We start from the raw sequence: 26218 nt of genomic DNA on the forward strand, positions 1-26218 counted from the left end.
TGTGGACACAGCCTTAAACAAGGTTACTGAATGTATTGCCTAGCAACCATCACCATGGCAACAGAGCTATGCCCATTACCTAAAGGGGATATCAGAGTAATGCGAAGGTCTCCTCTCCGAGTGTACTCAATGCTGGACTCTAGCTGAACATGCTCCAGGGATTTAATGACATTTTCTTGGCCAGCACAACCTTTCGTGGGGATTTCGATGATGACTTCGCCAGCAGCTTTCAAAGCCCTGCAAAATAAATAAATAAATATATTTTGACAAAAGACGCTTAAAGCATTTGGGTTAATCTCTTCCTGTGAATGACCAGATTTCCTCAGGATTCAAGTTAGAAGCCATGTGGTGATAATTCAAAAAGGTTTAAGATGCATTTTAGCCATGAAGTATGTTACATATTACAAATGGGCATTGTGTCAAGAGGTAGGGCATTGAGACGCACACACGCACATACACACACACACACACACACACACACAAACACAAAAGATCTCTTAGTAGCACCTGTTGCAAGAGTCAATCAGTCAACAAATACCTTTTATATACTACTTACAATTAACACCCATTAACTTCATTGACAATCACATTCTTTTAAGTACAGTAAAACTTTGATTATCTGAACCCCAATTATCCAAGCACCTCTGTTATCTAAACAGCTTGTTAACATGTCCTGTTGTGTGCTGTGCTCTTCTGCTCTGTTTGCAAACTGGCATCCTCAGAACTGCAGTTTATACAGTATATTTAGAGCTAAAGGGTGATTGGGAAAGCCATGTATAACATTTCATAATTGGTCGCAATCAGTTATAATAATATAAGTTTTACTCTAGTGTATAGAGGACCTCTATGCAGTTATTACTGACTGAGAGCCTGTATTGGACATCAGCTGCTTCAGTGGCTAGTTAGTGAATAATCTAGTGGAATTGCAGTCGAAATGTTAACAGGTTCTGGTGTCAATGTGACCAGGGCTGTATTTTTTTCACGGTAAAAAATTACTTATTTCACAACACTTTGCGCTCTAAAAATAGATATTTCACGATTAAACAGAACAATTATTAAAACAGAAAAAAATTGCATGTCAGATTAAAAATCAAATATTTTATTATACAGAATATGTTCTCCAATACTGATTTGAACAGTAAATGGTAAATTCAAGAATATGTTGTTTTTAGTTCACCTTTTTATGACATTCTATTTTCAACAATTTATAAAACTAAAAGTCACCCTTCATGTGAAATGTCCTCTTCTTGTCCTGGACAGAGTGATCTTTAGCAGAAATACTTCCCATCTTTAATGCAGCTGCTGTCTTTTTTTGCTGAAGACATTTTAAAGAAATCGTGCAGCTCTGTGCCAGGCCTCTAAATGAGACAGGTAGTGTGTAATCCTGTAATCTACGATAACCATGAAAACAACAGAACCTTAGTTATGACTATGCAAAACGTGTTCTAGCTGTCTACGGCCAGGTCTTAGTCCACATGAACCTGTCACCCAAGTCAATCCGTCTGTGTTCAAAAGTGCACAATTCCACATTGCAGCTGTACCAAAACAGAACAGAATTCTACAATAATAACAACCCATTTAGAATGGAAAAACATGGACAGGAATATTATACCACATAACAAACAGAACATCAAAAAATTATTATATTTATTCTATAGGGAAGCTTTTTCCTCGAAAACAACTTCTTAAACTTTTTCTCAATAAACCGCTTCTTGTTTAAAGGTGTGTGTTTGGGGATAATCCATAAAAACTACTAAACAAATGGCTGGAAATTAAATCTATTTTTGTGTATTGAATTACTAAACAAACAAGTGATCTATTGGAAATAAACCAATGCAAACAAATGTAGTGACATTAATGATCACACTAATTATTGAATCATTAATTTCTGACCTACCAAGCGCTCCGGGCAACAGTGGTTGGTAAATACTGTACCAGTCAGTTAGTGATGGTAGTGAGGTTCTTATTTAGGCTGGGTTTGAAGCATACAGTAACTACAAGGGTGGCATCCATTTGCAAGCAAAACTACTGTTGCAATAAGCTTCATTTTCTATATAACATTTACTTTGTATAACTTGTGTGTACATGTTTGAAAGCACATTGTTACAATTATTCATGTGCAATACTCTGCTTTGTAGATTCAGTTTGGGGTGGTCCTGTGTGCTGAGAATGTGTTGGTATTTGGGGGGAGGGAGCTAGGTATGTGTAACCTGCAGAGAAGCCAGAAAACAAGTGTGGAAAAGAACAGGCATGTCAGACCCTGAAGCTAACCACACCCAAACAGCATCCACATCTAATAAGCATCTACACCCAGCAGCAGCATAGCAATCTGGGACAGAGCCTATAAAAGTCAGGAGTAGAGATGAGTTAATTGCGTTTTCTTACAACTAAAAGCATCGTTTTAATATGGCAGGGGGGTTATCCAGACATGGGAGATATTACTTTCATTCTGTATTAGGCTATCAGTTTATAAACTAATATGTTTATAAGTTGTCTCAATTTATATATATATATATATATATATATATATATATATATATATATATATATATATATATATATATATATATATATATATATATATAATATCTGTGTGTGTGTTTGTGTGTGTGTAAAACATACATATATAAAAACATACATATATCAAGATGGAATAATTATTACAAAGAATAAAATAATAATAAAATCCAGCACTACCAGCTGCAGACCAGAAAGTGATCAGCTTCTCTGTCAGGAAACCTTGCTTCAATGAGCACATTCACTTTTTTTTTTTTACCTGATTATATTTGTCCTCACTTTTTATTATTTAGTTCCCAAAGCGAGAGACAAGTAACACCAGCACAAACTGGACGGGTCCTATACCTATCAATCCTGACCTGAAGGAGCATCCTTGCAATCCAGGCCTAGGTCAAAGAATGCTAAATGACTAAGTGCCATGGCTTTAATGAAGTATAGCTGAGGTGTGATCTATTCCACATGACCTGAGCTGGATTAGAACCTGTAAAAGTGAAAGATTTGGTTTCAAATAACCGACTGTGCCAATTGTCCGCTGTTTATTCCTCTTAGACAGAGAGAAGGGTCTGCTAAATACTGTACTACTGTTTCTAGCTTTTAAATCTTTCTCTCTCTGTCTCTGTGAGGAGGGATTTTATCTGAAAAGAGCACATTTGGGAACACTGGCATAGCATTCCAAGTACACCACCATTCCACACACACAAAAAAAAGTATTCAAAGGATTGATCCACCCTGCAAATCCCTTTCTACCTGTTAGGAGTACCCAGATCCGTTTCAAGCACTGGATTTTGGGTGAATCCTTCGGGAGGATCAGTGTTAATGGATATTGGGAACTTCATTTGTTTACTTGTTGGTGAGCCCCAGAATGTCTCATGATTTCTAATGATTTCTAATGATTTCTAATGACAATCCCAAAATCCATTACCATGGCTACAGAGACTAGGAGAGTAAAATAAAACCTGAGTTGTTTGTTTATATTTTTTAATCATGCAATCTACAGTATTGTTGAAAGGAAAGGTATTAATCAAGATAAGAGTGATAACAGATTTTAAGAGCAGATACTGTTGATTACATTAACTATGATATATAATGAACTATATGTAATTTGTGACCAGAGATTGTCTGCCCCTATGGCAATAGATGTCTCTCACACCCTACACTCCAATGTGTACTGGGTCCCTGATTGAGAGTGTATATGCAATATGTTTATGCAGACACTTTGTGCTAAGCATGGACTGTCATCAAATCAATTAAAATAGAAACTATAAACTAAGAGGGACTTACCTGGGTTCAAAGGTCTCGTCTTTGACAATGCATTGCTTCTTCTCTGGCACATGCTTCCAGACTTCGGGGTCAGCCAGGTCGACCAGTGCTTTAGCGTTGAGAAGGCCGAATCCAAACCTGCTGTTGACCATTAGCCCCGCCCCGTTCTTCTTCCAGCCCTGATTGCTAGACAAAGGGTCGTACTCCGAGGTCCAGACCACCAAGTGCTGCAGATCCCTCCAGGTGAGGTTGGGGCTGTCAGGCAAACAGAGTGGGTTATGCAATCTAACAGTAGGCATGCTATACCCGTAAACTATAGGAAATATTACTGACTGGAATTACTTTGTAATGAATTTGTGTATTTGGTCATGTAGTCTAAAATAAGGGCTAATTGGGGTCTGTAAGACCAGACAATGAAGTTTTAGATAGTCTTGAAAGCTACGAGAGTCTTACTTTTGTTCAAGAGCGAGGGCGAAGATCCCTGCAGCCAATGGTGCTGAGGCAGAGGTCCCGGTGTGGGTCTCGGTGCATTCATTGTGAAGATCTGCACTGGTCTGGAAATACATAATGGCAGAGGAGGCATTTAGAAGAATTGCAAACTGTGGACTCATTACAGCAGTTTAAGGACCACAACAACCCAATGCTACACACATAATAGTGGTCTCATAAGGCAAGCTCTTACTGTGTAGACCAGACTTGAGCAATGACTGTGGAATTGACTGATGAGTGAATTTCAAACAGAGCAGAGAACTGGAATGTGACTCACAATCCTCTGGTCAGTGTAGTCCCCACTGCTGTAGGCTGTAGCCAACGTTGAGGAGCACTTCTCTGCATACCAGGGAGACAGGCCCTGCTGTGAAGCACTGCTGATGGAGATGGTGTAAAGGCTGTCTGTGTAGCCGTCACAGTCACAGTTGTCCCCCTGACGGCCCCCGTTCCCGGACGCCCACACAAAGATGGAGCCTTTTCCACCACGGCCCTACAGAATAACAAACAGAGAAATGTTTATTTACAAAAGTACACACAACTCCTTAGAACCCACTTACCAGCAAAGTAACCATCAGTTAGGTATGTTTCCTTTTTATTGCAAAATATGTTTTCTGCACAGTATGTATAATATATTGTTCAAGTGTTAACTCTGAATCTCAGACAAGGGGGTCTACAAGAAAATAGGAACGTAAGAAATGCTGGGAATGAGAAAAGGCGTTTCAGAACCCCTTTCCTTGCACTCCATTCACCCTAACTTAGTGAATATACTTTTATAGTTTAACCTCACTTTAAATCACAGAATACTTTAAATGGCACCACAGACCATTTTCATAGAGAAATGTCATGTTCTGTCATGTACTAGAGGACAATGTAATAACCAGAGTACTTATGCAACCCTGCAATTCTGCTGAACATCTGGCTGGATCCATGTGCCGTGAAAGAGAACACAACCACATGAACTCCATGAACACCTAAACCCAGACCTCTCATCTCAAAAGGAATTTCAAGGCATTAAGAAAATACAGATGACACAGATAAAGTGTTGCAATCCAGTAATCATTGAATCCAGTTTCCCACTAACCTTCTGAATGCCGTACTCAAAGGCCTTCTGTGCGAGCCGCCCAGGCCCCTCCACAGTTTTGCCGTCGTCGTTGGGCCCCCAGCTGGCACTGTAGATGTCCACATGATCCGGGTGGAACCCAATGGAGCTGGCCTCAATGGCGTCTGTCACTATCCCGTCCAGCATCCTAATCCCTGATTGAAACACCACGAACTTGGTGAGGGACTCACGAATAAGCCACAAGTCATCTATCTAACGTATGCATTCAACATTTTGAAACGACTGTGTGGGACACTGGATGAAGGGACAAAGGGCATGTAAACCGTGATGTTTGTGCTCATTTTAAGTGTTTTCAGTCTGTCACCCTGCAGCAGTCTGTCCCCTTGCATGCCTTCCCCTCTGGCACGTTAATTCAAATTCTTAACAAATACCCTTGCTTGTCAATTCGTCATTAGGGGCTCTTCAGTATAGGAAGAGGAATCAATTGTCAATCTTGGCTACAGACGACCATACAATAAACCATTTTAACAAAATGACTTCTTTTACATTGAAACCATTTAGTGACAACACTGCATTCTGAAATGACCAGATACCGTAACATTAAAAAAAACAGCCTGGTTATAGAGGGTTACAATAGACACCCAGTACAGTGTAGGCAAGCTATGATTTTCATTTGTTACGTAACTGTTCTGCGCTACTTTCATATATATCCCAGAAAAAGAAAAAAAAAACATAAAATTTGATCTTAAAGTAATTGAACAGGAAAAGGAAAAAATGAAACAGGCATAATTACAGAAAGTCTGGATATGCAGAGATTGTCTGGCCTTAAATTAAACAAGACACGCCTTATCATTATAGCCCAGTGGGAAATATGGCCCATTATCACTAATATTATTAATGTACTGTGGAACTCTCACTGTGTTTTTTTATTGCTTGGTGATTAAACCCTGCCTCTTTGCTGAAGCTGTGCTCAGTACACAGTGACTAGGAACTTACAGCAGATGTTAAGCTCATTGGACCAAATGATCCAGGGACAGAATTTAGCCACTTTCAGCCAGACAGCTTTCTCCAAATGGCTCGGCTGCTCTGAATTTCCCCACTAAAATAAGCTGCTTGCCTGCCAGGAAACGCCAATACCCCAGCAGCAAGAGTAAACAGAGCATGCTTTGTGAGCACGGAAAAGGCTGTCTTATTAATTCATTATTGCACTAGGGTACAGCATAGGTCTAGAGATGACTGTTAACCACATGAAGATACTACTTAGTAAAACTGCTCAGGTCATTTGCTGGGAATGCTTGGATTTCTAGCTATCACGTTCCATACTGGCTTGAATGGTATCTCTCTAGCTCTCTCTAAGCTGACACACACTGTAGTGTTAGTGAACATGCACTGTGTGCACATGGGGTCAGGGTTAGTCTCACAGCCAAACGTCAATGTGACGATCTCAGATGATCCTACCTCTCATAGACTGTGCTGATATCATTTCTGTCATTGTCTCTGGTACTACCCTGGCTAAGCTCCAGTTGATATAACGTTCCTTCCTCTGTACCGCACATTTTTTTTATAAGCACAAGCCTGGAAAATAGAAGACTATTTATTATATCGTTCTACTTTTTACCACACAAATAGCTACATTTCCTAATAAAAACCTGTGCATGTACAGTAGCTCTAAAGATGTAAGAACAAGGGGTTCCCAACATAAAGATCTTGAGCACATAGAATGTTTTTCATACCATGGAATACATTTGCTTCAAATATCCGAGTGCTTGCAGGGTTCATAAATTTGAACTTCTACCTCCCTTCATGTCAAACACTCAATCTTAAAATCTGAATAAAAAATAGGTTAATCTTGTTTTAATCAGATTTTTGACAACCAGGACTAAGTAGGAGGGAATTTATGTTCAACCACCATGGCAATGAAATGGGGAAAAAAGGTGAATTTGAAAAAGGATCACTTTACCTCCTACTCTTGAGTTGTAAGCCACCCCTACTCCACACTTCTTGTTATCCGCCTGCATGGCGATCTCTCCTGCACACCTGGTGCCGTGCCTGAAACCAACCAGAACAAAACCCTGTCAGGACTTATTCAACATTCATATCAGGGCAATTGCTATCCATGACAATTTACCTTAGACAGACTTATACCACTCTTTCCCAGTTCTGACCCTGAATTCCTTTCCAGATATTGTTTTTAACCAGGTCCTACATCAGCTAATTAAACTGGCTAAGGTTTAATTAAATAATTTAGGACTTGATTGGAACAGACCTTGAGGGGCTACAGTTGAGAGCTACTGCTATACATAGATTTGTATGCTTTTTTGCAACCTAAATTACAGCTGCACACCTCATTGTGGTCATTTTTCAAACTCACTTCAGAAATGCAGCTTTCACTAGGGTGACAATAGTTAGTAAGTCTGGTAAATAATGCAGAAGAAGAATATATGAAGAATAAATAGAAGAAGAATATATGAAGAATAAGAAGAAACAACAACAGAGAATGACAGAGAACACGCAGAGCAGAATATTAAATAAGAGGTTATACCTTCAAATATTACATTTTATTAGAATTACAATGGAGTTTTGTTGCTCCGCCAATATTGAATCAGAATGCACCTGGCTTTATCTGAACCTGTAGAATCCAGTTACTGGTTCCTTTTGAGGAATTCCTGATTCCAAGGAAATTATGCCGTGACCTCTTAATTCTGCAGAGATGAAAGGTTGGCTGCCTCATGTAATTAATGGTCTCTCACAACCAGCCCTAGCCTCTCCATTCAATTCATTAGGCTGAAACACCAAGCCTTTACAACACCTATACTATTATCATCATTGTGAAATCTACTGGACAACTGTCACTGAATAACAAACAGTCAAGAGTTGATTTCAAATTCTGTTCAAATGACGAGTTGATGGATCAAAATGCTGATCAGTGTGGACCACTGATTAATTGTGGGGTTAATGGAACCTGTTCTGTGGAAACTTCACTGATTTCCATGGATGTCATTTCTTTAGTACATTTGTTCCCTTTGATATAGTTTTATTTATGGGAGATCTACAAGTGAAGTGTAGCCCTACTCAGTCACAAAAGCACTTCTTGATACTTCAAAGGGATGGGGCTCACAGATGTGCTTTTGGAGACTGGCAGAGCACGATGACATGACAACAGGATATTTGTTCTGCTGAAATCATGAAAAGAGGTGCATGGATGTCGCATAACAATAGGATGAATCAGCCAATGATGTTAGATAGTTCAGAAGGGATGTTGAGCTATTTTTGAATAAGATCTAATTAGAATAGTGCAGTGCACAACAACCGAACCGAGTCTGACATTTCAGAACGCTCCATATGCCTTTTCAGAGCACCGGTAAAAGCCTTCAGAGGATTTTATTAAGATGTTTTAAAGGCCACATGAACACATTGACTGCTCAAAGGAACCCTATTGGGGTACTCCTGCCCCTGAAGACTGGTCCTAGTGAGGCTGTTAGACTTAGCATGGACTTGTCAAAGTGGCAGAGCCTACATTCCATTCTGTATTGCTTGCTCTAATGAAACCCTGCAGCTAAAGCAGCAGCTAGGCTCTGGATGGGTTCAAGCATCTCTTTTTGACAGGGTTTCTACTCAAACCTGTCCTTGCTGTCAGTAATGTGAACCTCCTGGCAAAGCTGTTGGGTTCAGTCATCTAATCTCTGAATGCCCCAGAGACAGATTGTTGCTCAATATTTTTACATACTTCCCATTTATGATTTATAACTTCTTGTGGTGTAGATAAAAATGGAAGAAGAAGAATCTTGCCTATTTGGCTTACAGAATGGTCAAGTTCCATTAAGGGTTTGTCACAAAGAATGGCTTGAGTGGCATGGTAGGTGACATCAGCGTCCGGGAAGCAGTACAACACACAGATGATATGGGGCTAAAACGGCCGCAGACATATCTTTATTAAATAATAAAACAAAACACGCACAAGAAATGGGCACAGTGGCCAAAACAAACTAAACACTAACAAATAATCTTTTCTATAAAATGAGTACCTTGTTTCACTTGCTGGTAGCATTGGCTCTCTCTCTCAACTCCTCCACACTCTCCTCCCTCAATGACCCTGGAGTGGGTCTTTTACTCTGTGGCTGGAGCCTTAATTACCCATTAAGCAATGACCTTATTAAGAGGCTCCAGCTTCTCGGCATGGTGATTTAACCCCATCCACGCCAACTACATTTCATAAGAGCGGCTTTTCACCAGTCTCAAATAATAAACAATAACGCTGGACAGCTTTCATCCCTCCATACACAAACACAATAATAATAATAATAATGGCAAACAAATAATACAAATGAAAATACATACATACAATAAATTCATATCCACAAGGGGTGGGCATCCCACCACAGGGTTTTATTATACATTTGGGCAGTGCCCTCAAACTGAATAATCAGCACTTATCAACTGAAACAGACACCTAGGAATTACTGTATCCCTTTGGTTTGACACCCACAACTTCCACACAATGTAAAAACTACTACAGCATTTATTGCACATTATTTAAGATGAAATAACCCAGTAATTCCTCCTCCTGGATGTCTAGTATAGCCTCCCACACAGAGCAGTAACTGAATAATGTCCTCACTAATGGATTGTATCCCGGATTTCCTATTACAGAGGAGAGAGAGAGAGAGAGCAAGTGAGAGAGATGGGGTCCAGTCACCAACCAGGACTACACAAAATGGGACAAACACCCCACAGAATCCCTGCCTGCTGAGTTCTGCAAAAACATCATCAAATTACAAAGAAAAACAACAAGCAATGCATGCAGGGCTGAATTAAGCCTTTATCTGTTGATTATTAATAACCAAAAAAGAGCATTAAAATACTGGATTCATCTAAAAAATAGTTACACAAACTCCTTCCATCATAAAGCCCTTCAATACCAAGAGCTCAGCCCAGAAAAGAGTCCCCTCAGCCAGTTGATCCTGAAGCTCACCTAGCTGAGCCGCACTGACATCAGCCAGCTTCAGGACAGCACTGCAAAAACCATTCCAATTAGTGTCAACCAAATTATAAAACGCATGAAACACTCCTATCTGGACCATTGGAACAGAAATACTAAAACACAAAACAAACTGGAATTCTATCTGACCCTAAATAGAAATTACGCCCTGGCAGACTACCTGGTAACTGTCAGAAACACAAAGCAGAGGCAGATCCTGACCAAATACCGATTCAGTGACCACAACCTGAAAACCATTGAAAAGGGCAGGCACAGGCAGACCTGGATAGACAGGGAGAACAGACTCTGTGGTCACTGGGAGACAGGAGAGGTCGAGACAGAGATTCACTTCCTAACACACTGATAAACATAAAAGCATAAGGGACATTTTTTTTACTAAATTTGCCGATTTAGTCCCAGAATTCCCCAAAATGCACACTAGCCAGAAGCTGTCAATCCTGCTGGGGGAAGACAAACGCACAGCCAGACTGACTGGTCAATACATGGAGACCTGTCATAACCTGAGGGACAAACCGTGAACACATCACACTACAGAGGGAAAAGAGAGGGAGAGAGAGGGAGGGAGCAATTCTGTTTAATATAGACAGAGGGGTGGTACTGTTTAATATAAAAGGAGGGGTTTCTGTTTAATATAGGGGGGGGGGGGGGGGGGGGGGGGTACAGTTTGGTATAATATTTTTTTTTTGTTTGTCTATGTATTTTAGTCCGCTATGCCATGTTTGTGCATTGGCAACACAATTCTTTCTATCGTCATGCCAATAAAGCCAATTTGAATTTGAGAGAGAGAGAGAGAGAGAGAACAGACTCTCTGAATGTAGTGACTAAAAGTATTGCCCTGGCCAGTCACACATTCTTCTTAGCTGCTGCTACTTTGGAAAAGCAATGTGGCTTTGTGACAGCAGCTGCAGTGGATTGCATGTTTTTCTGATGGGGGAGGGGGTGAAAGTGGATTACAGGGCTGCAGTACAGTGGTGTTGAGAGGAAATTATACTTGATTATGCAGTGCAGTTGAAATAGACACTGGAAGAAGACAGTAGGAGCACAGCCAAGCAGCCCTGATTCTGAAAACATGACCCCAAGACGACCTGGAAGGTTTTCATTTTGTCAAGGCTGTTTGGTGCTTTGTATTGTATTGCAGAAAATGTTTCAAAATGAATAGAAAATGAGTGGAAAGTGAATGGAAAGAAAATACATTCCTGACACTCGTACATAGAGATAAAGCCTGTGCTGTATTTATGACCACTGACTTCTGAATTACACCTAGCCAGAGTAGATTAGCTGACTCCATGATATTTGCACTGAGCCAAGTGTGCGACAGGCTGCTGCAAAATCACGGCTGAAGTCTCACGTAGATTGATCATTATTATAGGGTTGCTGCTACTTGACAACACTTTGCTGTCAATTTGTGTGGAAGAATATATAGTATAATTATTACAATCAGCACACTGATTATATGCTTTCAGACATGGCAAAGATACCAGGACAACAATTGGTTATACTGACTGGTATTACAGTGAGCAATGCTGTGTGAAGAGGCTGCATTCCGCATGCAACAGATTCTCCACTGGGGGAGTCACATTAAAGGTATCTGGTGTTGCAAAGACAGACAGCAGCAAAGAAAACAAAACCATGCAAAATAAATAGAACTATCAGCAGTTGAGAATTCGGATTCTTAGAGAATGAGATTATATGCAAGTCTTGCTTTTAAACTGATTATTGGCCAACCATCTGGCATTGCTTTGCAAGTGTAACGGGCAGTGCGGTGTGATTCACTGCCTTATGGATTCTGTCCTGTCCCCTGGAGATGAGATGAGATGAGGTTAAGATTATGGTTAAGATGCTCGATTGTGTAACCAGCCTCCGCCCTGTTTCACAAGCACTAAAGAAAACCCCAAAAATACATTAGAGTCACTTTGGGTCATGGTTTAACTGTAGGGAGAGCTAATAGATGATGACTCTGTATTCCCATAATCCCAACGCCTGAGTCAGCACATGTGGGTCAGTATGTTTTCTGATTATGTATTCTTTCACCAGGAGACATAAAAGGCAGCTTGAAGACATTCAATTCACCTCTCAGTTTGTTATTGAAGCGCTGAGGAGAAGTCTGACTTACTTGTTTTCATTGGTTGGGTCGTATCGTGGAAAGGGATCTGGATCGTTATCATTGAAATCAAAGCTTGCTTCTGGATCCTATGAAAATAGGAGGCGATAATGTAAAGAAGCAAGAGATACCTGTAATTATGTAACAGTTTACTTGACTCTGTACCATTCATAACACCTTCATGAAAGTTGCATATGTCAGTGTGAAACCCGATGTAATATTCATATAAATCTTCATAACATTTGACAAATTTCTGGTCATAACATTTTTCATTATAGTATTTCATAGATTTCAATACAGTAATCCATCACGTGTCCGACTGCAGTGGGACCAGAGTAAGGGCGGATATGTACAAAGTCACATAAATGACTCCTGTTTTGAATGCCATTATACATGGCTGTAACAATTACTATATTCACACAATTATTGTTGGGAGATCCTGTTTTTATTAGGAAGCGCCCCTAAATCTCTTGTTTAGAAAGACACAGGGCTTAATGCCTGTGACAGGGTAGACATCTGCCATGTGGGTGCGTGCATTCGCTGCTGAGTGACAGGCAGAAGATCGAGACAGAGGTTCAAGTTGATAAGCCTCGCAGGCAAACAGGATTTATTTACATATATCAAGTCAACTCACTGAACAGCTCATGTGAAACTACCAGCAATGGTAGCGCACAGAGCACATACAACACAGTGTACGAAAACATTAGTAGGATATGACCTAATCTTCTCAGAATAAACTAACGTTGCTGAAGAGCTTGATCATGGAGGATAAATGGTTAGGACGGACATGTGACGGGCGGATACACGATGGATTCTGTACTTGCAAAAGTGTCAGAAATGCACCTGAAAAGCAGAATTTCATGTAGTTACAGTACATGAATTCTATACAGGGTCTAATTCAAATAAAGCGGCACTGATAATTCTTTATAACAATCAATATATCTCTTTGGATGGAAGGCAAACACACAACAGCATCAACTGAGAAAGGGTTCTATCAACCCAGACAGGAAATGTATTTTGCCTTTTATTTTATTCATGAGAACGCAGTTAGACATATAGAAACAAAGCAAGGCAATGTCAGTGTGATCTAAACAATAATGAGACTAATCTTCTGGCAATGACACATCTCTCTTGGGTTCCTAGATTTGAAAGTGCATTACATCAGTCAGTCTATTGAATACTGAGCGAGATCTGAAAATATATGTTGTATCTGTGTTGTATTAACAGTCTGCATGTGTAAGACAGTAAATATATTCAGAGATGCAATCACGTTTTCACCTGTAACTGTAGATCTGGCCATACTGTATGTATTGCATATGAAAAAGGTTGGCGTTTGAGGCTGGATTGTAAGCCTAATATCCTACAGAGGGAGGCAAAGTCTTGTATTGCACGAGCCATGCTAAATGAAAACTAATTATTCACTTACATGGTGGAATGGCTGTTTTAACGTCACTTAATTTATTTTGTATTTGTAAGCCAGCTGTTTGTTCCATTGATAGTAGTCATGCTGAAGCTGCTTGACCTCCTAAATAAATAAGTCAAGCATGCTTTATATCTCTTCTGTTCATGTTACTTTCTGCTTATTCTCGCCACACTGTAATGTCCCGAATGCCAGAATATAACAGGCGTCAATGTCGACAAGCTCCTGATAAGATCACTGTGGATATTATCACACTCTATATTCATTTTAAAATAACAACAACAGCGCTCTAATGAAAAAAAATTGCATATCCTGCAATAAAAAAAGACTGATCCAGCGATGACATTACTAATGGTAATGAGGGGTAATTTATTTCCTAATCGCAGGAACTCTTCCTTTTATTTGTATATTTCCATATGGTGTTTTTGCTTCCAGTTGTAATATTGGATGCTGTGTGTTCTGGTGAAGGCACAGCAGATCACAAGCAGTCATTAACTATGGGAAGTGAGCTCTGTCTGATACGTCATTAATCAGGGCGTTTTGTTTTTCTGATCATTTAAACCAGGTTTCCCTACTTCAGAGTCCACTTCACTGTGGCGAGTGATGACTATCATGCTTGTTTTATTGACCCTTGAATCTAAAAAGAGTGGAATAAGGTCTGCAAAAGAAAAGATTTATTATATTACGGATGGATGCATTAAGACCTGCCGCTGTTCAGATAAAATAGGGCCTTTATTAGCGTCACCGATAGCAGGGCTTCTGAAGGTAATACCCAGCACAAACTCTTACGTAGTTCCTGAAGATGTCGGTGTGGTTCCATTCCAGCCCATCGTCCAGCACTGTTATGACGACGCCTTTGCCTGTAATTCCCTTCTTCCATACTGGGATAACATGGAGGTCCAGTTTGGGCAGTGAGGGTGAGGTCCTTGTGTCTTGCTTGAATCAAGAAAAGAGGAAGACACTTAATACATATTAGCTCGATAGCATGCTTTCTATGATAACGGATCAGATGTGACGAATGAACTGATAATAATAATAATAATAAAAATAATAATTTCTTAGCAGATGCCCTTATCCACGGTGACTTAGAGTTGTTACAAAATATCACAGTACAAAGTATAACATTATTACAGTAAATATTACAGTAAAGTCAGTAGAAAATAAGACTAAATTCAAATAAGAGCAAAATAAAGACTACAGTAAATAATTACATTTAAGAACGAGTTCGACAAAGAGCAGTTAAACTTATAGTAAAAATATGTGCTTATACAAGTAAAGTCCAGTGTGGAGAAGGAGCGGGATCTGGAAGCGGAGGAGTGAGGAGGAGTGGAGGAGGTGGGGGGGGTGCAAGAATGGAGCCAGTGGAGTGAGCGGAGCAGCGGTGAAGCATGGGAAAAATGAGGAAGGGAAAAGACAACGTGGGCAGAAAAGTTTTGGATGAGCTGGAGTGGACGGAGAGCAGAGGCAGGGAGGCCGGCCAGGAGGGAGTTGCAGTAATCAAGGTGGGACAGCACCAGGGCCTGAACTAGGAGCTGACTGGAATAGTCGGTGTGGAAGAGGCGAATTCTGCATATGTTGCTGAGGAAGGAGTGACAGGAGCGTGCCAGAGTAGAGATGTGCTGAGATTAGGAGAGGAAGCGGTTGAGGGTGACACTGAGGTTCTTGGTGGATGAGGAGGAAGAGAGGGTGGTGGATTCAAGAGAAATAGAGAGAGAGAAAGAGAGAGATCAGCAGTGGGGGAGGAAAAGGGGGAAGAAAAGGAGGTCTGATTTGGAGAGGTTGAGTTTAAGATGATGAGTCCATTTAGGAAGATCTGGCTGAAAGCAAGTAGAGATACAGGAGGAAATGTGAAAGTCAGAGGGGGAAAGAGAGGAAGATTTGGGCATCATCAGCATAGAAATGATAGACCGGGAATGTTCATAGAGTACCATAATGAAGATAGCCTAATAACCCACAAGCCTCCAAGCAAGGGTCCAGAGCACTCTATGAACATTTATCATGTTCATGTAATGGAGTACGGAAAGTACGTTTAAATCTATACTTAAAAGCTGAATTTAGACAATTTATATTAAGCTCTGCTTTTGCTTAACAGTGTGATGTAATTTGGAACAATCCAGTTGGATTTGAATGAGACCTGGTTAAAAAAAAAATCATGCAGCATCAGCAGCACAGAATATGAAAAGGCTATTCAATGCTAGAGCCTCAACACCCTTTATCCAGCTGGGGCTTTTTAACCTGTGATGCTTCTGGAGATTTTTGAGCCCGAGGCAATTAAATGAGCTCCCTGATAATTGAAAGCAGTAGGAGGAATTTTCAGACGACCCGGGTGAATCACAACTGAGAAGAAAAACAATAGAAATATATCTGCAGAGAATCACTGCAGCCTATGACTCATCACAGCCCAGTACTATTACACTGCTCCTTGTGTTTCCCACGTAACCTTAACCTCCCATACAACTTGAAAGGTGTCAGATACATGGCAATAGAAAGATATGTCTCCTGGTTCTCCATAGAGAACAAGTATACTACTGGCATCTTAATATGCACAGCAACTATATAGAGAGGCGTGCAGAGAACATAAATCAATAACAGTGCCATGCTTGTTTAATTTACCAAGTGTGGCAAGAAGGCTAACAAGCATGGACCTTCAGGCTTTGCTTTCCTAAAGACCTAGAGGTCTTTATTCCAAGCAGGTCCTACATTAGTTCATTAGACCTTCTAAGGGTCAACTAACTAATTAAGTATCTGTTGGAATGAAAATGCAGACTGGAATGGATCTTCAGTGGTTGTCCACCACTGCTTTCTGAGCAATTAGAGAGCAGGTGATTTTTAGAAAAATGCAGGAGGATATCAGCTCAGACCCAGGAAGGAGCACGCAGTAAAAGCTGCTAGTGAGTACAACTTATCTGCTGATAATTTCACATGGGGCCAAATCTGTCAAGAGAAATAAATATAATGCTTTCCAACCCTCTGGTCTATACCCACCCCTCCCAGCGATGACAAATCTCTCTCTATGTGAAACACGGTAGGGTTCACCTTTTGGATGAGCAATGCAATGCCACTTCTCTTTAGATTTCTCCATGACAACCCTTGAAAAACTGGAGTATATTTGATTAAATTCCATTCACTCAAACTACTTCAGCACCCTTAGTCAGCACCACCTCGTTACAAATCCTGCCGCAGATATATTATCTTATTTTTAATACTGAAGAGGCTTTTCTATAAATAAAGCATGAATAAATTATACAACCGAACTAAAGTGGGAAAGGAAGGTGGGGTAGTGAAAAGAAGAGGAAATAACAACTTGCCAGCATCCAGATACATTCAACTGTGCCATCCTGGCCACAATTCATAAAGAATTTCTGTAATATTGTCTTTTCTCTAAGTGTATGTGTGCAGCCTTGCGCTGTATTATTAATCATCTAACAGCTCATGCAATATTCACAGTTGAATGTGCGTCACTTACAAACCCCTGCATACTTGTTCTTAGTTACAGGGCTGCTGTGGATGTGAATTGTAATTTCTCACTGTATCGGTTTTGTTATTTAACGCTCATCATCTTCATTGGCATTCAAACAATGTTTGCTTGAGAGTTATACACACAGAAAATATTACATTTTGCTCCATCGAAAACATATGCAATTACTTTCCCTTTCAGTTTCAAGTCCGATGAATGATGTCATATCTTGACTATTTTGGATTGCATGCAAATGTAAATGCAATTCTTTTTGCCAAAAAAAACTTGTCTGACATGTTTTCCAAATTACACTCCTAGTGCACTTGCTGAAGACTGGCAACTGAATAAAAAAGTAAAGAACCAAATGTTTTGACAACATTTCATTCTTCAGGTCTTCAGTCTTCAACTGTTTTGCTGTTAAAAGAGGGTGGGTTTTGTTAGAGAGTTGTGTAATAAAAGTGGGTGGGTTTTGTTGGAGAGGCGTGTAATAAGAAGATTGCTCCTCGTTGCTGTGTCACCCTTGCCTGGGCTCCCGGGTTTATTATCACATCAGCTCTGGGTGAGGTATCTCTTACACAATTCAATCTGTCTCACTTACTGAGAAGGGGGAATGGGATCAATGTATGGGCAGGCAGTGGCTGCAGTGTAATGGCTATGTAATGCAGCTGTGTTTTCTTCCTGTCTCCAATGGAGAGGATGATGAAGTGCAGGGACTTATCGGCACAATGCATTAGGATGTTAAGCCTGCTGCCACAGGACAAAAGGTGCTGGTGGATGAGTTTTCAACCTATTGGGTAAAGGTAGAGTATTTATGAATTTATATTAAGAGGAGCCCTCTGCTAAACAAGCACATGAATCATTTTAATTGGGAAAGAAAATGGAAACAAAAAACATTAAAAGCTTATTATTAAAAATAACCCAGACAAGTAATGTGGAATCATATTATTGTGGAGCAATGCTGAAACTAATATACAGTAATAAAGGCTGTTATAGTCTGTCATTAACAGACACATTAAAACTCAACCCTGCATTATGGCAGAAAGCGTATCAGTATGTCTTGAAGAACATGTACGAGCTAGAGAAGGCCATTTGGCCCATTAGTGCTCTTACGGTTCTTGTCGGGTCTTAAAGGAACCAAATGATTCCGTATAACCAACATGACAAAGTAACCCCTTTCATGCTCTCAATATTCTCTATGTAAAGAAGTCTCCTACCCTTTGCTCTAAGGCAGTCTCCACTTAATATCCAGCTGTGTCCTCTGGTCCTGGTTTCAAAGCTGCACTTGAAGTATTGGCTAGGATTAACTTGGTCTACTCCTTTTAAGAGTTTAAAGACTTTAAGTAAGTCCAGCCCTAATTCTTTTTTCCGATGCTGAACCAGACAGAAAAGCATTACCTCTGTACCCTGTGTTTGCTGTCTTCATTGATTTGACCCTGCTAGCAGGCATTGCTTCCATTCAGACTGGGAATGAATGAACCCGACTTGTCTGGCTTGTCAGGCTTGTCATTAGGCCTACAATCTTCCAAAACAAAGCTGGCTAGACTTGCTGTGGTGCCAACTGCTTCACTGGTTAGTATTTAGTGCATTACACCAACCATTGCTGTGGTAAGTATTCCTCTTTATGCAGTTATCCCAGGTGATGATTTTAGCTAGCAAGGCAATAAACTGAGGCATCTTGCTGACCGTGCTAGATGACTAAAGTGCTTCAAATGATTTCACTGCTGCACTGTTGCACTGTTCACCACCACTGGCACTAAGACATAACTGCACGCTACAGTGCATTAAGGTCTTTTATGGGTTTCATGGTACACTGTTTATTGCAATGGGAAGCATTGCTTTCGTCAACAACTAAAAACAAACAAGAAATACCCCCAAATCAGGGTGAGTGTTAGTCAGGAAGATATAAATGATGAACAATGTATAGCAAATCCGCACTAATCTGCAAACCATTTCCCCTGCAGGTACTTCTGACGTGATGGAAATGTTCTCCTGCACTTTAAAAGGTATTCTTTATGGATGAGCACATTACCGCTCAAAAACAAGAGCAAGCAATAAAGTCAATTTACCAGAATGCGTCAGAAGCCTAAACCAATGAAATGTACCACCGGTTAGTTTCCTATAGGCTCTTCAAAGTCATTGTGAAGCCGCAGCTTGGCTGTCTTGCTTAAGGAACAGGAAATGCCACATGATATTTTTTAAATGAATTATTTGTAACATAACTGACAAGAAAGATGTCACAGGATAAACGTAGATGGCCACGGATCCCTAGTTCTGACCCAGGGGGAAGAGTGCTATTCACTTCCTGCAGAGCCTCGACTGTCTTCTTTTTAAGAACCGACCAAGCCGTTGAGCACAGTTGAGTTTCAGTGCTTCTGGACCATTACATGGGTTACAGCGTGCGGTGTGGTGAGAGCACTAGAAAATCCTATGCTTGTTCATATTTATTACCTTTGGACTATTGATACTTATTATAAAGCGTTACCGATAGGTGTTAATAAGATATATTAGCTGACGGCAAAGTGGATGATGATGCATGATGGGCACACAAATGTTCCAGGGAATAAAATCTTAGCAGCATATAAGACTGGATTGCCAACACATTGCTAAAGGTAGAGAAAGGGATACAATATGAAATGTTGGACTTCACTGCCAGTCAGAGAGGGGCCAACATGACCAGTGTACCAGGAACCAAGACAGACATGACAAAGAGACAAACTAGTTAAAATGGGAAAGGGGAAAAGTATCAGATCTGGAGGTCAGAGATTCTTATGATGTGATTAAAATTATAGTAAAAGAATTATAATATACATTACCAGAATTGTATTTTTATCAGGCTACAAAAATCATAATGTTTCAAATTATTTACATGGCCACTTACTACTGTATTGTGTAATACCATTATGATTTCATAAAGAAGCACTGTTTGCTATCATGTTAATGTGCTTTTAGCTTTTGTAATGACTGTATGCTGTGTAATTGGCTTTTCCGCTCAAAGAGTCAGATGTAAATTAGCTTCCTGTTTTTTCCAGCACAAACTGGGTTTAAATACAAACCTGCTCACTGTACATTTCCTGTGCTATGGTAATAAAAACACGGTTCTCAATGCACACAAGACACTCACCAGGTACCACTGCTGGTTCCACATTGGGTCATCAAACAGCTTCTCCACTGCGCAGTCTGTACAGTCTCGAAGGGGAGTCCGTTTCCTTCTCTGCTTCTCATACTGCTGCTCTGCCCAAGACACCTGAGTAACACCAACATGCGGCATCAATAGATCAGTTTAATGCAAATGCAGTGCTGTGCTGTACCAACCAAACTGCTGATCTTGCGGTCATGTGACTTACTAAAGCTAGTGTTGCATGCAACTATTCAGCAACAATCATGGGAAAGCACAAGGATCTCAGGGACCAAGGTGTTTATCAAGACAGAGTCCTGAATGTTACCATCAAAAAACCAGCACCTGAAAGCATAGCTTGAGACTAAGGCAATGTATTATAGGCAAGCAACAGACATATGCATCACATCTGTTTCCACACAAACAATGTTTCAAGCAGCTACATGCTTTGGTGATCGGTACAGTAGCAGGCCATTCTAACTGGTTTGCCAGACAATGTAGCTGTGTGTTTGCGAGAAAATATTAGATGGATGTATTATTTAGGGGAAAAAAGATTGGTAGAAAAGTAGATAGATGCAACAGAGAGTACCATTGATACAACCTCTCTGTTTTCCAGTTGTCTGTGTGTAGCCTGTTCATTATGGCATGTGATATTATTTGTTTAAGAGGTCAGCTTATTCAGGTGACAGATGCTATCCGCTGTGTGTGTAAATACGCTGGTATGGTGCTGAGCTTCTTGCAGGGTTTAGGGGATAAAGAAAATCGAATTATAACTGGACACAAGCTGTCCATACATCCAAAATGTATGGTCATTTCTTTAAAGAAGTAGGTATATACCATTAGGTTAGTCTGGGTTACACTTCTCGAATTTGAGTTACACCAACTTCAAATTCATTTTGAGAGTGATATCCACTTTTAGTTTCATTTTTTTTTTCCTGATATCCACTGGAATGTTCACAAATATTATTCAGTTCAATTCCTCCGCACTTGACATTTTGCTTTCATTATGAAAATGTTATAAGGCTTACTGCCTTCTGATCATGAAACCCAACCATGTGCATTTCATTTCAAAATGATCTTAATTAATGACATGTCAAGCATATATATATATATATATATATATATATATATATATATATATATATATATATTGTTCTGGCTTGGTTGCGATCAAATGAAGAGCAGCGCGAAGTAACAAACACGATTCCTATTCTTCTCAGCTGCCCTCTCAGCAAAGGCATTGTTACTGAACGACCGGTGCTTTACACAGGAGAAGGTCACTTCATCTTTCATCATAATGTATTCCTTTTTTTTAGACTGAAATGTCATGATTTCACATCAGTCTAGGAAAACAATTATCAGCAAGTTGGAGAGTGAATAAAAATGCAGATTAGAGATGCTTTTACAAAGGCCAACGAGAAGGCTACAATGCAGTGTCTATTGGATTCAAATGAACGAAAGTGCACTCTACTGAACAGCTGAAAAGATCACTGTGACAGGGACGACTGTGTTGCTGGTTTTTGCACTGATGTGTGCAGATGGGATGTGGAACAGGAGCTGCGTTGCTAGGCAACTAATTGAGCAGGTAGGCTCGCTCAGTACTGAACTGATCGGGAGGTGCAGATTGGCTAGGGGGCGTGCCCAGAGACTCTGTGCTGTGCTGATCGGGAGGTCCAGATTGGCTAGGGACCGTGCCAGGAGAAGTTGCGCGCAGCTCAAATAGCTTGAGGTGACTTTGGGTGCAACAACAGTAGGTTAGTTTAGGAGACTTTGATCCCAGTCAGTATAGAGAGGGTTTCGTAGTGTAGTAGGTTCCTGAAGTGGAACGCCTCTTTTTAGTAGTGCTTGCCTTGAATGGCAGACTTATTTTAAGCTTTGTTTTGTTTTCTTTATTAAATGTGACACTAGGACTACCGTGGCTGGTACCCTAGTGACAGCATGTATGTTGTTTATTAAATCTGCACACCTGTGTGGCGTGTCAACACCCACTGCTCTGTGTCTGCCTCATTATTATTCAGTGACGTCCCACGCAGGTAACATCCCCCTGTTACAATCATTGAATCAGCTTTTAACATGCAAAAGTGGCCATACACATACATATATAAAGGAGTCTATTATTATTATTATTATTATTATTATTATTATTATTATTATTATTATTATTATTATTATTATTATTATTATTATTTGTTGTTGTTGTTGTTGTTGCTGTTATAATACAACTGTAGTTAATTTACGTACATGTATCAATATAGACTAGTATTAGTTCTTGGAAACTCTCTAAAAAGGAATTAATCATGTTTTTAATTAAATGCAATCCAGGTGGGTTGGCTTGATGGCAATTCATTGAAACAATGACATCTGCAGTACTCCATTAGTATTTGAGAGCATTTTAGAGTAGTTTGAATGTGCTGAAACTGTGGGAAACTAAAATTACTCAATTATTTTCCATGAAGTGTTGGTTTATTATTGAAGCACTCAAAGAACATATATGGAGGACCCTCTGCTTATATAGAGATTTATAGCTGCTCTGAAGACATGCTGTCCCTATTGCCTGCAATGTGACTCTACACCAGTGGAGGGGCTAAAAGCATGCTGGTCTTTCACTCTTGAATGGGCAGATATAATACTCTTAAAAGGTGCAAAAATTATAATATGGAGTTCATTACAATATCACCATATACAGACAATGATCATAGCGTGCCGTTACATCTCTGAGTAAACTGCAGATTCAGCACCATGCAGGTGCAGTATATATCCTTTTTAAGAAGCAGTTGAAGTTGCTATACCTTTTTTCAATCTATAAAACAGTGTCAGATGTAATATTCTTTAACAACTTGCATAGACTGCTACTTTAAATCATATCAAATATATTTTAACCACATATTTTACTAAAATGTATGAAGGCTAAGAAAAACATGTCAATTTGTTTTAAATACATACTCTTGTGTCGATGGTACTTAAAACCATACTGTATATTACTGCCTACTCTATGTGTGTATGCACAATGAAGCCTGACTAAACAATAGTACAAAATAAATACTCAAATTCAGTTACTTACTCTTTCGTCCTCCGATAGCCTCTTGGTTAAGTGATCTGCATTTCTTTTAGATCTTCTTGGGTGACTTTGGTGTTTAAATAAATAGTGGTTTTCAAGTGATCCAATCTGGAAGAAAAAGCATTTACAAAGTGTTTATGACAAATCACAAGAGACACTTGAGAACTAGCCTGCTACCTCACTTCTAAGAGATTCCTGGAACACAGTAAAGGGGTAAGAATCAGCACTGACTGACCACAAGCAGTCATTTAAATACATCAGGAAATACACCTCAAACAAACCTCAATGCGGTACACCACCTTACATTTTCAGGATATGCCTGTTTGTATTTCAACAAAATATTCATATAATTTCTCACTCTTCTATAATTCTGGTATATATCTATTTGCAAGGGAAAGCTCCAGGAATCACTGGTTTGCGCATGGCATCATGAATCAAGCAAAGAGAATAGATACTGTATGGATACTGTAATATTGAGGCAGTTTCAATTCTGCTTTCCTAGATAAAAAGATTACGATCTTGACTTTCCATTTCTTGCATGGGTATTGTACAGAATAATGAACCACTTAACTGCTTGAATACAATCTCTGACCTGTAGGGCTGCCATGTCCCAGTCATGTGACATTGTGTTTCCTGGGTGATACAAACCAAATTCTCTGAGCAACTGGATTCAAATGTATGTTATTCTATGTTTTTATGTGATCAAGTTCGACTATGGGTATACAAACAAACTGACTTTTGGTTTAAAATCGATATTGCTTTAGAAGACAGAAGAGCTACATGGCCTTTAGACAGAGAAAGCCCATTAAATGTGGAACATTTAACTTCAGTACAAACATTCCTCACAGGCTGCAATACAGCTTTTCAGATGTTTGTCCAAGTGACCAGAGATCGGTGGTCCAGTTCACTGGGATATAGCTAAAAACAAACCCACCCCACCCATCCCCCACCCACACACACACACACACACACACACACACACACACACACACACACACACACACACACACACACACACACCTTAATATATACTATGCCGTACATATAACAGCTATCTAGATTACTTCCACATCCATTCATTCAGATTCATGAGACTACAGACTAGTTTTAGGTTACATTTGGATTGTGCATTCCTGTTTTTTTTTTGTTTTTTTTTTGTATTTTGGTTAACTACATGGAGTATGTCTAATGCCTATTCTGGTTGTCCATATTACCACTAAAACAAAAGGGTAGTTATAATGATATCTTGAGTAATTTGACTCAGAATACGGTCGAGTCGCATTAATTTCTAGTTTAAAAGTGAAACTAGCTTTTTTTTGTGTTATTGTTAGAAAATACTAAATGGAAATATGAAAGTATTACTGTATTGATAGGTTTTTATTACCCACGCACTGGGGGAGTCACTCTTCTGTGTTTAATGGTAAATGACAGCATGAGAGATAGTGACCAAAATGCACTTACTTAAACTGCAGTTCTGCGATCGGATTCTACTACTGTATGCTATGTTAGTGATTGTCCTAGAACAGGTTCTCTATTAACTATTTCATGTTCGTGATTGCCCGTTAACAAATTAACTTGGGACTATTAATAGATTTAATACAACTTTACTTTTTTTTTAAATTTATTTATTTTATAAAACCTTAAACCGATGTAAACTGCGTTGTGTATATCTATTTAGGTTTTACAGAAGCATATAGAGCAGAACTATTCAGATGAGCTATAACTTTATTTTTATACAACAGTTATTAATTTGAAAATTCTAAGTATGGACATGGAAATATAGTATTTCAATGCATCTTAACAGACTTACATAGAAAGAACGTGATGTGGTTTGTGTACCATGACATATGAAGCCTATACTGATGTGTAAAATGCACAGTTTAATTAAGAAACTTGCAGGCAAAGATATAAATGTAGTTTCTAAGATAAAGCTTATTTAGAATGTTGAGGAATTCTTAAAATAAAAGCGATATAACACCCCGTGGTGGTGAAATAGTACAACCGAGTAAGGTCTATATAATAATAATAATAATAATAATAATAATAATAATAATAATTATTATTATTATTATTATTTATTTATTTTGAGTAGCCTACGGCCTGTCACATGATTTTTTGTTATTTATTTTTTACAAAGGTCGAAAGTAATGGTGATGTACAACAATGATGTATTTTTAAAATATTATATCAAATAATATCATGCACCTTTGAACTCAAAATAAAAATATACATTTTACTGCTGCCGACAGATGGATGAATATCCGTGCCTTAAAACGATTTGTGTAAACGTATGGCCATTACTGTCTTCATGTTCAATAGATCCTTTTACAGGAATATTTCCAAGATCACATCAGATTCAAATAAGGTGTAAAGATTACCTGTCTGACTAATTCATAGTCTAATTCTTCAGCTATAGCTCTGGCAGCATCAGGACCTCCGGGGATCTCCGCTGCCCATTCATTGAGATATTGTTTTTCACAAGCAGAAATGTCCACAGTACATAAAATGGCACAAATAGCAAGCGGAGCAAAGCGGAGAAACAGGCAGCATCTCATATCCATTGTAAAAATGCAGATTTATATATTTACACAACCTTCGCTAAATAAATAGATTGTTTTCATTAGTTTATTTCTACAAATAGAAGACACCGTATAAACACTGAACAAGAACAGGACCGAGCGCCTCTGTGTTGCCTTATTGAATAAACCTGCAAGCTACAGATGGGAATGTGTTGGGATTCTG

At 39.3% G+C, this 26218-nt stretch overlaps 1 protein-coding gene and 1 long non-coding RNA gene across 2 annotated transcripts in view; one reads left to right on the forward strand and one right to left on the reverse strand.

Moving 5' to 3' along the window:
- The window catches only part of LOC121313229 (neuroendocrine convertase 1-like), a 30524-nt gene extending 4329 nt beyond the window's left edge, over positions 1 to 26195 (reverse strand). Inside the window, exons 1-11 of the mRNA XM_041245560.1 lie at positions 25855 to 26195; positions 23480 to 23584; positions 20425 to 20547; positions 14636 to 14782; positions 12439 to 12515; positions 7287 to 7375; positions 5348 to 5520; positions 4544 to 4756; positions 4231 to 4331; positions 3799 to 4032; positions 80 to 237 (exon numbers count right to left, since the gene is read on the reverse strand). Of these exons, the coding sequence (XP_041101494.1) occupies positions 80 to 237; positions 3799 to 4032; positions 4231 to 4331; positions 4544 to 4756; positions 5348 to 5520; positions 7287 to 7375; positions 12439 to 12515; positions 14636 to 14782; positions 20425 to 20547; positions 23480 to 23584; positions 25855 to 26037 (1603 nt within the window). The 5' untranslated portion in view covers positions 26038 to 26195. The remainder of the gene's footprint in view (positions 1 to 79; positions 238 to 3798; positions 4033 to 4230; positions 4332 to 4543; positions 4757 to 5347; positions 5521 to 7286; positions 7376 to 12438; positions 12516 to 14635; positions 14783 to 20424; positions 20548 to 23479; positions 23585 to 25854) is intronic.
- The window catches only part of LOC121313244, a 39485-nt gene that overhangs the window by 9824 nt on the left and 3443 nt on the right, over positions 1 to 26218 (forward strand). The window lies entirely within an intron of this gene.

This window comes from Polyodon spathula, chromosome 1, assembly GCF_017654505.1.
Source record: "Polyodon spathula isolate WHYD16114869_AA chromosome 1, ASM1765450v1, whole genome shotgun sequence".
Taxonomy (NCBI): Eukaryota; Metazoa; Chordata; class Actinopteri; order Acipenseriformes; family Polyodontidae; genus Polyodon; species Polyodon spathula.